Here is a 12,928-nt window from a genome sequence, read left to right on the forward strand (position 1 = left end):
AGAAAATCTGCTATAAATCCTGAATGTTTAATAACAGTTTACCAATTTATAATCTAAGAGTTATTCCTTAATCTTCTGGATAATTTTACATTTATATTCACTCAGTGTTCAAAAGTATAAAGTGATAACTGTATTTAAAAATGCCAAATCATTTATTAGCTGCACTATTTAGTGGATACAGAATAAAAAGTTATTTTTTCCACTGATTTAAATAAAATAAACAAAATAAACTTCCCAATGTAGCTACACTGTAAACACTTTATGACGTAATCATATCATGAACTATTTCTATTATTCAACAATCATAATCATCATTTGCTATTGTTTTCCAAATGTATGAATTAAATGGGTGTACTTATTTTAATGGATTTATTTAATATTTTTGACATTTCCATCTGCACAGATTTATTAGGCCCAATCAGAGGTCGAGTCATAACATCTAGTGACTCTACATTTGGCTAAAACAGCAAAGTGTGTAAAGGAAAACTCTTATTTTTGTTCCTGGGATTAAACTAAAAACACTTTATTGACTTAAAAATGGAAAATAATGAATCTAAAATTTTACATGACTGTAAACGTAAAACTTTACATGTTTTATTTACTGCTTAGCAGCTAAAAGAGGAAGAATTCATAATAATATTTATGGGTTTTTAAAGTTGGCCCCTGAATATTTTCAGCTTGGAGATTTTGTTCCTTTGTGCAGAAAGTTAGGACACCCCAGATTCAGAAGATGCAACCAATAAAACCATTTTTATCTGCTTTTCTCTTCCTCAGCCGTCAGCTGCTCACTGTGCCTCTTTGGCTCCCGACTAACTGAGTGGAAAATATGAATGAAAACATTCATGTTGTCCAAACGGCTGCAGGCACAAACACTCAGCCAATCCCAGCTCTTTCCTTCTGCTGCATCCCCTTCCCTCTTGTTTCTTCTCTTTTGTGTAACACTACCAGCACATTTCTGAGGACAGGAAGGTTGAGGTTGGCTTTTCCTTTTTTCCTCCCTCAGTGTTTGTCTCCCCAAACTCCCAGAGCTCCAACACAAACAGGCGAAGCCCGGCAGTGCTGGTATCGGTTCAGGGCTGCTTGCCGTCACATGTTTGATCATGTGCGACGCTGCTTTCTGCTCAGGTGTTCTCCTGGAGCCGGCGGTGGTTTAGAGAAAAGCTGCTAACAGGTCTGAATCATATCCATGACAACGGGCAGACTGAACCTCGGAGCAAAATGGCAGCTGGCTGTAAAATGCATTAATGCTCGCTTTCTGTGGCTGAAGCTAACATTCCCCCTCGGCGCCGAGGAGTTGGCAGGAAAATGGAAAAGTAAACCTGCAGCGCTACACAAGACATTTCATAATTTATAATCAGGAATAAAACTGGGATGAGAAATAAATTTGGTTGTAAGCATAAAATCTGCAACTATGTGCCTTCATCATTACGTGGAACGTGACTTTTCCTTCAGGTCTGAACCGTTCTTTTATCCAACGTGCTTCAAAAACAAGAACCAGAGAGAAGCAGTTCAGTTAGCAGCAGTTCAGTTAGCAGCAGTTCAGTTAGCACGGGTTCAGTTAGCACGGGTTCAGTTAGCACCGGTTCATTTAGCATCGGTTCAGTTAGCATCGGTTCAGTTAGCATCGGTTCAGTTAGCACCGGTTCAGTTAGCATCGGTTCAGTTAGCATCGGTTCAGTTAGCATCGGTTCAGCAACTGTTTTCCCTGTGAAAACTGTAATTATGATGATAAACTATACGGTTGTTTTAATACCATCTATTTTTAAAGCTTGTGTAAAAATATCTGCAGTATATTCATAATTAACTTTTTATTTCCTCTTTCAGATTAGATTTAATTTGTCTGTAGATTAGAACAGTGGGTGGAAACTCTAACTCCGTTATCCACAGCCGTGGTTTCTGTTTCTGTACGGAGCTCACTGATTGGAGGAAACCCAGATGTGTGAAGGTGTTTGATTGGCTCCTCTGACATGAAGGACCAGCAGGCCTGATGGATTTCACCCAGAGCGAAGCTTTAACTGAAATGCAGCTCCAGTTTGAAGTTTCTTTTCTGTTTATGAAACGGTTTTCCTGTCATGGTCAGAGTTTCTAATCGTTCCTACATTCTCTCAGAGTTCAGCTGCTTCTGTCCAGAAATCAGTTATACAGTTTTAACACCGTTACCATGGAAACACAGAGAAACAAAAGACAGGCTGTTTGGAAAAAACCTATGAAAATGATCACCTGGAATCAAATCTGGAAAGTCTGGAAACGTCTCAAGATTTGGAGAAAAATCTCCGTGATGAAAGGAGGCAGAGATTCTTCTGTTTCTGTTTCTGGAAAATCTGAAATCACAAAGTTTGTTTCAGCTAGGAATGTTCATCCAACCATCCATCTGTTCATCCAACCAACCATCCAACCATCCATCTGTTCGTCCAACCAACCATCCAACTGTTCATCCAACCATCCATCTGTTCATCCAACCAACCATCCATCTGTTCAACCAACCATCCATCTGTTCATCCATCTGTTCATCCAACCAACCATCCAACCATCCATCTGTTCATCCAACCAATCATCCATCCATCCCAGATTCTTTATGACAGAAAATCAAACCAATCTTTTCTCAGCAGCTGATGATCTTCATTCTGTCTCTCTCAGGTGAAACAAACTGAATTTGTTTTCTGTTTTTGTTTCTTAAAGTTTCTCCGTTTCTCTCGTCTTTGGTGATTTCAGCCGGAGCTGCAGGTTTTTTCTTCAGGTTAAACGATGATAAAATCAGGTTGGTGTTCAGACGCAGAGGCAGGCGGAGAGTTTGTTCCTCATGGTTTTTACATCAGATGATCCTGGCTGGTTCTCTCATGGTACTCAACAACCAAACGTTTTCTCAGTAGATTATTTCAAAGTGGGCATCCTCTGTGCCCCTGGAAACCAGGGTGGGTGACCCTGTGCGGGTTGTGGATGCTGACCTGATTGTGTGCATGCAGACAGCAGACGGTTTCCCAGTGAGGGATTGGCGGCGGTTGGCCAAAGACAGGAGCTGTTGGCACAACACTCCGCCTCCGTCACGTCCTCTCACACATCGGAGCTCACAGTCCGCCTGGCGTGAAAACGGGTCAAAGAAAGACGGGGATTACTGGGAGAATAGACGGGTTTCTCAGCCATACTTTGACACTGAGGTATTTAAAGAATGAGAGATTATTTCAGACCCAGTTTGAGCAAACAGAGAAAAGATTGTTTCCTTCTGAAAAAGAAGAGACAAGAGGCCCCATCGTGTATTCAGAACAACTTCCAGATCCGGTTTGTTTTCTGCATTTAAATGGAAAATCCAATTTCATCATTCATTCAGACATAAAGAACGGCTTTTTCCTCTTATTTGAAAATCATTCCTCAGTTTGATCTGCAGTTTTTAGTCAGTAGTTTGTAATTTATTGGCCTTGAACCTTAAAATAAACTGAGACGAAGATAAAAGCTGTTAAAAGTCTCAAATGTTTAAACATTATGTCCTTTAAATGCTTCCTCCACAACTGTTTTCAACCTCAGTTGGTTTGTTTGTCTAATTTTTCTTGTAGAAATAGATACCTGAGTTTGATCTAAACTGCCAAACTGCCTTTTTCTCTTCTCCAAAAATATCAGATTATCATCAGCGTAGTGTAAAACCTCTGCATGTTTTTGAATGGAACAACTTTTTATTTAGGATGCTACTTTCATTGTAACATTAAATATAAATATACAAATGAGTTTGTGAGAGTTTTATCGTTTTTTACAGCTGCTGCTGTTGCTGAACAGCCTCAGACTAATTAAAAGTATGTTTTGTTTGCTGGTGTGAAGGATTTTCTCCTGAACGCCTCCTCCGTCCCGCGCTGCTTTCCGTTCGGCTTCCTGTTCTGCGTGAGCGATCTGTCAGGAGTTGATGTCTGTTTAAACGAGACGTGTCCTGTGTGGGCTCGCTGTCAGAGCGGCTCAGCCCACACTGGAAACGTCTTGTGTAAACACCGTCTACCTCGCTGCGCCTTGTGAAAAGATTGTTATTGGTGTTTTATGAAAATGGAGCGCCAGATTTACAGAGTGGTGAGAAACACATGGGAGCAGGACGGAAACTACAGGCCGACTTTCTGCTCCTCCTTCTTTTCATACGTTATTCGGTCATAATGTTCTCCTGTCCTCTTCACTTATTTCTGTATTTGTTTTATTTTTTCCATCTGATTAAACCAGATCTTTTTAATTTGATGGAAAACAAAATGTAGAAGGTAGATAAACAGTCCTTCCAATTATTTTGACTTTTTTGCATAAGTTTCAGATATTTAGTCTGTCGAAGGTTCTTGTTGGATTTTTCTCCAGTTTTTCTTTGATTTTTCTTTAACTTGATTCAGTCTGAATAAATCATTTCTGAAAGTTGTTTTTAAATAAATAAGCATTTAGCAAAGGTTTTATTACAAGTAGATCTTATTTTTGTTGTCCATCATTTTGACTGAGGAGGTCAAGGAAAAGCTATTTTAAAATGATAATAAAATATTCAAAAGTATTTAATTTTCATTCAGTTTATTTAATATTTAACCTGAAGAATCTGAACAGAGAATCAACATCGTGCAATCTCACATAAGCAGATAAATATAAGGAACGTTTTTCTCTACAGCAACTAAAAACTGTTTACATATGAACAACAGCGCCCTCTGGAGGCGAGACAAACTATTACAGGATCTACTGAACATCTTAAAATATGAAGAATTTCTTTAAACGTTGGCCTTAAATTAATTAATCAGAGGCCTTGAAATTCATCATGAGAGACCTAAATAATCCCACGTGTAGTTTTTTTCCTTTTCTTTGACTCAAAAAAGCTGCGACTCCAGGCGGTCAGGGCTACTGGTAGCCAGTTGCTACAGGTAGCCAGTTGTTACTGGTAGCCAGATGCTACAGGTAGCCAGTTGTTACTGGTAGCCAGATGCTACAGGTAGCCAGATGCTACAGGTAGCCAGTTGCTACTGGTAGCCAGATGCTACAGGTAGCCAGTTGCTACTGGTAGCCAGTTGCTACTGGTAGCCAGATGCTACAGGTAGCCAGATGCTACAGGTAGCCAGTTGTTACTGGTAGCCAGATGCTACAGGTAGCCAGTTGCTACTGGTAGCCAGTTGTTACTGGTAGCCAGATGCTACAGGTAGCTAGTTGCTACTGGTAGCCAGATGCTACAGGTAGCCAGATGCTACAGGTAGCCAGTTGCTACTGGTAGCCAGATGCTACAGGTAGCCAGTTGCTACTGGTAGCCAGTTGTTACTGGTAGCCAGTTGCTACTGGTAGCCAGATGCTACAGGTAGCCAGATGCTACAGGTAGCCAGTTGCTACTGGTAGCCAGATGCTACAGGTAGCCAGATGCTACAGGTAGCCAGTTGTTACTGGTAGCCAGATGCTACAGGTAGCCAGTTGCTACTGGTAGCCAGTTGTTACTGGTAGCCAGATGCTACAGGTAGCCAGTTGCTACTTTACCTTTGCTAGCTAGCTAGCTTTTTTCACAGTTTGTGCTACAGTTAATTGCAGAGTTGGGTAGTGACTAGTTATAGTTACTCAAATACATTTACGTGAGTAAAGTTTTAGCCAAAATCCTCCAGACTCAGACACACACCTGCAGTTTTTGTTAAAGTTTCAGAAGATTTTTATTCAAAGAAACTGATTTGGAAAAAATATTTTACCTGATTTTGTTATATTTTTACTTATATGAATCATTATCATTCTGGTTCTTAAAATAACATTTCCTCTTAACTTCATATTTTGGTTTGTCTGATGATGTAATTTTTAATATTAAATGATTGATAACTTGATCAGTTACTCGGTAAAAGACTTTTTACCAAATACTTTATTACTCTGACTTGATTAATTTCTTGGATGGATTCTTTTCTCTTTTACTGGAGCACAAGAACACAAGATCTTTTTTTGTCCATTTGTGTCTCGACTGATTTTACAAACAGATCAAAAACCAATTCAGCCATTTTTTGGAAATAAGCAGGTGTGTGGAAAGATTTCAAATACCTAAATAAGCTGAGCCACGTTGGACAGACACTGGGCTGTTGCCTAGCAACCCCGGCAGGGTTCAGTTCGTTACCTAGCAACCCAAACAGAGCTCCAGCATGTTTGGTCAGCTGGTTTTACTGCTTAGTTGAGAAACTTTTTTTTAACCCCTTCAGGGGGTCTTTTGTGGCTCTAGTGTCCCTTATATGAAAGAGGAGGGAAGACATGCAGCAAATATTGACGGGTCCGGGAATCGAACCCGTGACGACCTCGTCGAGGCATCCAAATGTGTGTCGCTGTTGGTCGATTAATATTTTAGGTATTCTAACTCTCCTGCTTAATTTTTCTACTTTTTATAGATTTTTGGGTCTTAAGTTTTATTCGGGTTTCATTATAAATGTATTAAATGTCTCTGACTGAAACCTGCAGGTTTCCTGAATAAAGTTCTTCACTTATTTTCACCGTCTGGATGTGAGTTCAGCCCTGAAGACGTCAAAATGTTTTACTGTTGTTCCTGCTCTTCAAACTGATGTAACATTTTGTTCGGCGTTCCCTCTTTCCTCGTCTGTCGTCGTAACTTTTCGGCTGATGGGAGAGAGATTCTCCTTTGAGGCGGCGCGGCGCGGCGCGGCGCGGTGCGGTGCAGCGCGGCGCTCCGAGGAGCCGTGTTTGGGTTTCATTGTTTAGGAATGCGAGTCAGTGCAGTTCCTCCTGAACATTTTATGACACAAACCACAAAGATCAAAGCTAAATTATCTGTCCTGTTGTTGAACTGTAAACTGCGGCTCTTCTCTGGGTTTCTTCACTCCTCTTGCTCTGCCTAAGGGAAACACACACGACGAGCCAAGAAGGAAAATAATTCCCACCTTGAAAACATTTAAAATTTTTCTTTTGTTTGCGTTTGATTGAAGATTTAACTTAAGATATGATTTGATTTAAGATATTGACATGAAAATGGGCTGAACTTTATCAATGTTTGAGGAGTTGAAGAGGAAAGCTGGCAGACGTCAACATGAAGCGTCACTGATGATTATTTTAACGATCAATTTCTATATAAAGTGTTCAAATACATCGGTATTTTTCATCTAAGCCATTTTTAAAAACAGTATTTGGACATTAAAACAAGCCGATCTTTCCTGCTGAAGTTTATCTGTAGTTTTTTCTCATTTAGACCAAAATAATTTTGTGTTTTTACAGTGTATTCAGCACTGCTGCCATTAAAAAGACAGAAAAATCTCAGTCTGGATGATTTGTCTCAAAAATAAAATAAATGATTTTTTATCACCAGATCTGGTTTTAAGAAAACATTTTAAAAACACGAGAAAAAGCTTATAGTTTCAATGTAATACTGATCATTTGATCCTGATTAGAGAATAAATAAAAGTTATACTAAAGTTTAACTTCAAAAGATGCTCAACATTCTTCATTTTTTGTTATTTTTCAAGTTGGAGTTTCCATAAAATTACTACATCCATCCATCATCCATCCATCATCCATCCATCCATCCATCATCCATCATCCATCCATCCATCATCCATCCATCATCCATCCATCCATCCATCATCCATCCATCCATCATCCATCCATCATCCATCCATCCATCATCCATCCATCCATCCATCATCCATCCATCACCCATCCATCCATCCATCCATCATCCATCCATCCATCCATCATCCATCCATCCATCCATCATCCATCCATCACCCATCCATCATCCATCCATCCATCCATTTTCTGTTCACCCTTCATTCCTTAATGGGGTCGGGAGGGTTGCTGGTTCCTCTCCAGCTGCGTCCCCGGCGAGAGGCGGGGTCACGGGGTCACCCTGGACAGGTCGCCAGTCTGTCACAGGGCAACACAGAGACACACAACCATTCACACTCACACACACCTAGGGAGAATTTAGAGCACATATGTCAGAGTCAAGGCCCGCGGGCCACATCCGGCCCCCGAGAAGTTTTTTTTACGGCCCCTGGGATGATCTTGATTTATTATTAGAACCGGCCCGCAGACCGCAGCAAGCCGCACCCCGTCTGAAAAAAAAATATCTTCCTTATTTGAACTGTAAGTAGTTCTTTAAATGTTCTGTGAGATGATGTACTTACCCATGTATCCATAACAACCGGAACTTTCAATATCCACCAAGTTATTGCCGAAATATACCGTCTATTAAACGAGTGCCCCCCGGATTAATTACACTCTCTGCAGCTGCAGCTGCGAAGTTACCGTATTAACCCGATACTTGCTGGAAAGTGCAACGTCCCCCCTTTCAGAAACCGTTGGAATTTTTCCACTTAGCGCTACGTGTGGCGGAATTACGGTACTGCGAATTTAGATGTGTGCGTCCAGTTATTAGCACAGCAGTCGCCAGCATAACTGTAAAATTAACTTTCAGATACCCATCAAAAATGGCAAAAAGGAAGGTGGACACTGAGAACCGGGGGTTTCAAACAAGGTTTAGAGTTTATATTTAGAGTTTTTACTCAGTTCAAGTTTAAAAGTTAAAGTTTAATATTTGTTTTCACTGCATGTTACTTCTCCTTGATGAAAGTGTTGTTTTTGATTAATAGAGTTTTGCACTTTATTTTATTGTATTTCAATCCAATTATATTTTAAAAATATTTCAGTTGTGTCTGTTGAAAATAAAAGATTACTGACAGAGCCATAAGAAAATATTGCTTTATTTATCTGATCATATTGGAATATATTTGTTAGGTTTTCAGTAGGTTCAATTAGGTTCACTAGACTAAATGCGTCATTTAAAAAATTTCAATGAACATTCGATCAGTCCGGCCCTCGGCTTGTAGCTAAATTTTTTATTTGGCCCTGCGTCCATTTGACTTTGACACCCCTGATTTAGAGAGACCAATTAATCTGACAGTCATGTTTTTGGACTGTGGGAGGAAGCTGGAGAACCCGGAGAGAACCCACCATGCACAGGGAGAACATGCAAACTCCATGCAGAAAGACCCCGGGCCGGGAATCGAACCCAGGACCTTCTTGCTGCAAGGCAACAGCTCTACCAACTGCACCACTGTGCAGCCCAGAAAATTACTACTTTAGTTTCCTAATTATAAAACTTTATTGCAGTGAAATTAAAACTTTATTCTTGTAACTCTCAAACTCAAAATCTAAATAAATAAAAGATGAAAATGTTTTTGGGTTTGCTAAAATCACAATGTTAAAAAAAAAAGATTTTCCAAACATAAAATTTTCAAAAAGCAAAAATCTGAAAAATTGATTAAATAACTTTATTTCCCAGCCCAACCTGACTGGATGTTTCCACTTTCCTTAAGATTTGATGGGAAAACCTTCCAGCCTGAGTCAGCATGATGCTGCCACCACCGTGCTTCTCCAGCCTGAGTCAGCATGATGCTGCCACCACCGTGCTTCTCCATCTCTCCCATCATGGCGCCTGTGCCGTTTATTCTGCTTCCTCTGTGGCTGTGCAGGAAACTCACGTCGTCCCTGAATGTTTCGTTTTGCCACTTTGAGTCGATGTTGCCGTTCTGGTAATTGTCCATCAGTGATGAGCAGCGTTTCTACTGCATCCATTACTCTCATAAAAATAAGAAATAAATCACACATCTGATCCATTTTTGTCTGCAAATGGACAATTTCAACCATAACGACTGAATCAATGTGCTAATGTGTAATGATGAGTGTGTAACGTTAAAATGTGTGTGAGGGCGAAGCAGACGGAAAACTGGAGGTTATTTTTATCAGGCTGATGTGAGAAACTGGACAAACGGAGAGAAACAGACGCAGGCGGCAGGAAGGGGAAACGCTGCTGCAGCGCTTCGACTGCAGAATCAAACAATAATATTTGTGACTGGAGTCAGAAACAAGCCTCACTGGATCTCAGACTGTTTGATGTTTAGTGTTTTTGTATCATGAAACTGAAGATGGGAGTGATGTTGTCATATTGACATTAATCTTTAAACTCTGAGCTGTTGCTCATTTCCGCTGAAGGTCACGGCGTCTCCAGGCGGACCGAGCCGGTGAGGTCGCCGCGTCGCTCTGGCTGTGGCGATTTACTCGCCGCTGCTCCACCGTCCAGATGAATTACACCAGCTTGTAAAAGAGTGTATATGAGATCGTTCTGGTTTTATTGATTCCCAGAGATCCTGACATCACTTCCTGCCGCTGTTGACAGAAACTCTGAGGCCAGAGGCTCCGGAGTCGAGACGCCACCTAGAGGAGCTTCCTGTCAGCGCTCCACCGTTTCTGAAGACTTTTCCTTCCACGAATTTGTCAAACTGTGATGTAGAGCTTCAGGCAGGAACACTGGAAAAACCTGGAAAGACTTTTCCAGGTTGAAACTCTGTTTGCAGGGTTTGGAATGGCAGCTTCATGCTTTAAAGCAGGGGTCCCCAGACTCGGTCCTGGAGGGCCGGCCTCCTGCATGTTTCAGTCTCTCCCTGGTTTAACGCACCTGAATCAGGTGATGGATCGTTAGACAGCCTAAGAAGAACAATGACTTGCTGAAAAGGTTGTTGGTGCCACCAGGGAGAGAATAAAACCTGCTGGATGCAATCGGCCCTCAGGGACCGAGTCTGGTGACCCCTGATTTAAATGGTCAAATGACATAAATATTTTTAACATTCACCGGATGGAGTCGATGGATAAATCAATAAATGAATCGATTTATCTGGATTTGATTTGATTTTTCCATCTTTGCTCTGGTTGTGTTTCTGTGGTTCACAGTGACGTCGGAGAAAAACAGATTTATTTAAAAACAGGTTCAAAACTGCACCAAAGTACAAAAACAACAATAAAAGAAGTTTGTTTCATTTGGAGCTGAGCTTTAGTTTATTGTTTATTAAACTTTATTTGGTTTAACTATTGTAGAAAGTTTTAAAGGTTTTTATTGTAAGGATGGAAGATTAATAAACAAAACTCTTTACAAGTTTAAAGGCGACCTGTTGCCATATATATTTACATTTTGTTGTTGACTTGCTGCATTCTGCTTGGTTGTGCAGGAGGCTCCACTAATGCTTTTCACAGATGTCCGGTTGTACATTAAACAAGAGGTTTTCTTGTTTAAGTGTAAATGATGAGTTGGGGGCGTGGCCAGCAGCAGTTTGTTTGGTTTTAAAGAGACCCTAAAACATCTCGGACAGAAATCTGATTATCTAAGAATGATTTCATGTAAAGGACGGGTTTTGTGTAGACCGGTGGTGTCCAAAGTGGGTCCTGGAGGGCCGACGTCCTGCATGGTTCAGTTCCTCCCTGGATCAAACGATGGCTCTTCACAGAACAACAGTGACCTGCTGAGGAGGAACAGAAACATGCAGCGTGTTGAACCTCCAGGTCCGACTCTGGACTCCTCTGGTACCGACCACAGATCCATCCTGACCTGTTCAACCAGCAGAATCTGTTTAATGGGTAAATTCTGCAGCTGCTTCCAACATTTTCCAACAACCTGTTAGCCTGTTGGGTTGCCTTAGAAACGACTCCTGAGTAAAACATGTCTGTTTGTGTTTCAGGTCGCAGCTGGAGGCGACGGGCGGCGGGTCGGCCGACGGCCAGACCGAGGAGGGAGACGCTCAGCCTCCTCGCTCGCAGCAACACGGCTGCTACGACCTGGACGACCTGGACGTCACCTGGCTGCAGCTGGTCAACCAGGAGTTCAGGCAGATGGGTGAGCCGCCGCTGAACTACAGCTCAAACCAGTCAGAAGATTAATTGATCACTGAATTGATTGATTAATTAACAGAAGAATAAAAACTCAAACAGACCATTTGCTAAAACAACAAATAATTGAACCAAAACTGTACAAAAAAGAAAAAAAACATTTTGTATTTAACATCAAAACACGGCTTCAGTTTAAACGTCTGAAGTTTAGTTTTGCTTCACCTGGATCAAATTATATAAAAAAATCTCCTATTAAACACATTTTGGTATCCAGTTATTAATCTGTTAATCTAAAATCAGATTATTAGTTCTGCCCTTTATTGATAAGCCAAGCAGGAATGACAGTAAAATATTTTTATCCTTTGATACAAAGAATTGCTGTTTTAGCATTAAAAGCAGAAAAATCAGATTTATTTTATTAAACAAAGATAGTTATTTGTTTCATTGCATTCTTTAATGCTTTCTATTGTTTTAAAAGGTTTAAGTAGTTAAATAGTAAATATCAGTTTTATCCAGTTAATCAGAATAATCAGTTTCTAAATTAAATGTTAGTTGAAGCTCTTTTCTTCCAGTAAAGTGCAAATATAAAAATACAACATTAAATTCAGTTGAATCCATTTTTAGTCTGAAACTTTCTGTAAATTAAACTTTAGCCATTTTCTCTTTTCCTTCTTGATCTTCACTTCATTTCCTTTTAGTTTTCTGCAGTTTTTTCTCTCTTATATTTTCTTGGCTCTTGATTTGACCTGCAGCATCTCCTGTGTTTCATATTTCTTGTCATATTTGCTGCTTTCCAGGCAGCTGAAAACGTTTGAATTATTTGTTCCGAGTTTGGAATAAATATGTTTTTGTGTATATTTTTCATTTGTGCATTAAAGACAGAAATGATCTGTACACATTTTAACCTAAAAACTTCAGGTTAACTTGAACATTTTGTGTATTTATGTGACATAAAAACAGGAAACTTTAATGCTAACTATGCTAATGCCAACACAAATCAAACAGGGGAGTAAAGAAATGAAGGAACGTTTCAAACTCTGGATATGTAACAAGATGCAGAAGAAAGAGGAGATAAAGTTATTTCTCTTTTCGTGTTGGTGTAAATGATGGGTGGAGGCTCAGGATGCTCTGCTCCTCTTTACAAATAAAAATCCTCCCAGCTGATGGATCATCAGATGAATCAATAAAAATCCAGACTCTGCTTGGTGGTCTGGGTTGTTGGAGCTGCTTTGTTTGCTCTCTGTATTTATTTTTAATCTCACAAAGTTTCTGAAATGATCTTCTCCACAGAAACATCCTTTAACAGTTTCCC

At 40.2% G+C, this 12,928-nt stretch overlaps 1 protein-coding gene across 3 annotated transcripts in view; it reads left to right on the forward strand.

Annotated features, from left to right (window-relative positions):
* jade2 (jade family PHD finger 2) overlaps nucleotides 1-12,928 on the forward strand; it is a 150,537-nt gene that overhangs the window by 78,620 nt on the left and 58,989 nt on the right. For all 3 annotated transcript variants that reach the window (XM_044140396.1, XM_044140398.1, XM_044140397.1), the window contains exon 5: nucleotides 11,469-11,623. In XM_044140396.1, the coding sequence (XP_043996331.1) occupies nucleotides 11,469-11,623 (155 nt within the window). The remainder of the gene's footprint in view (nucleotides 1-11,468; nucleotides 11,624-12,928) is intronic.

This window comes from Gambusia affinis, linkage group LG15 (genome assembly GCF_019740435.1).
Source record: "Gambusia affinis linkage group LG15, SWU_Gaff_1.0, whole genome shotgun sequence".
NCBI classification, from domain to species: Eukaryota; Metazoa; Chordata; class Actinopteri; order Cyprinodontiformes; family Poeciliidae; genus Gambusia; species Gambusia affinis.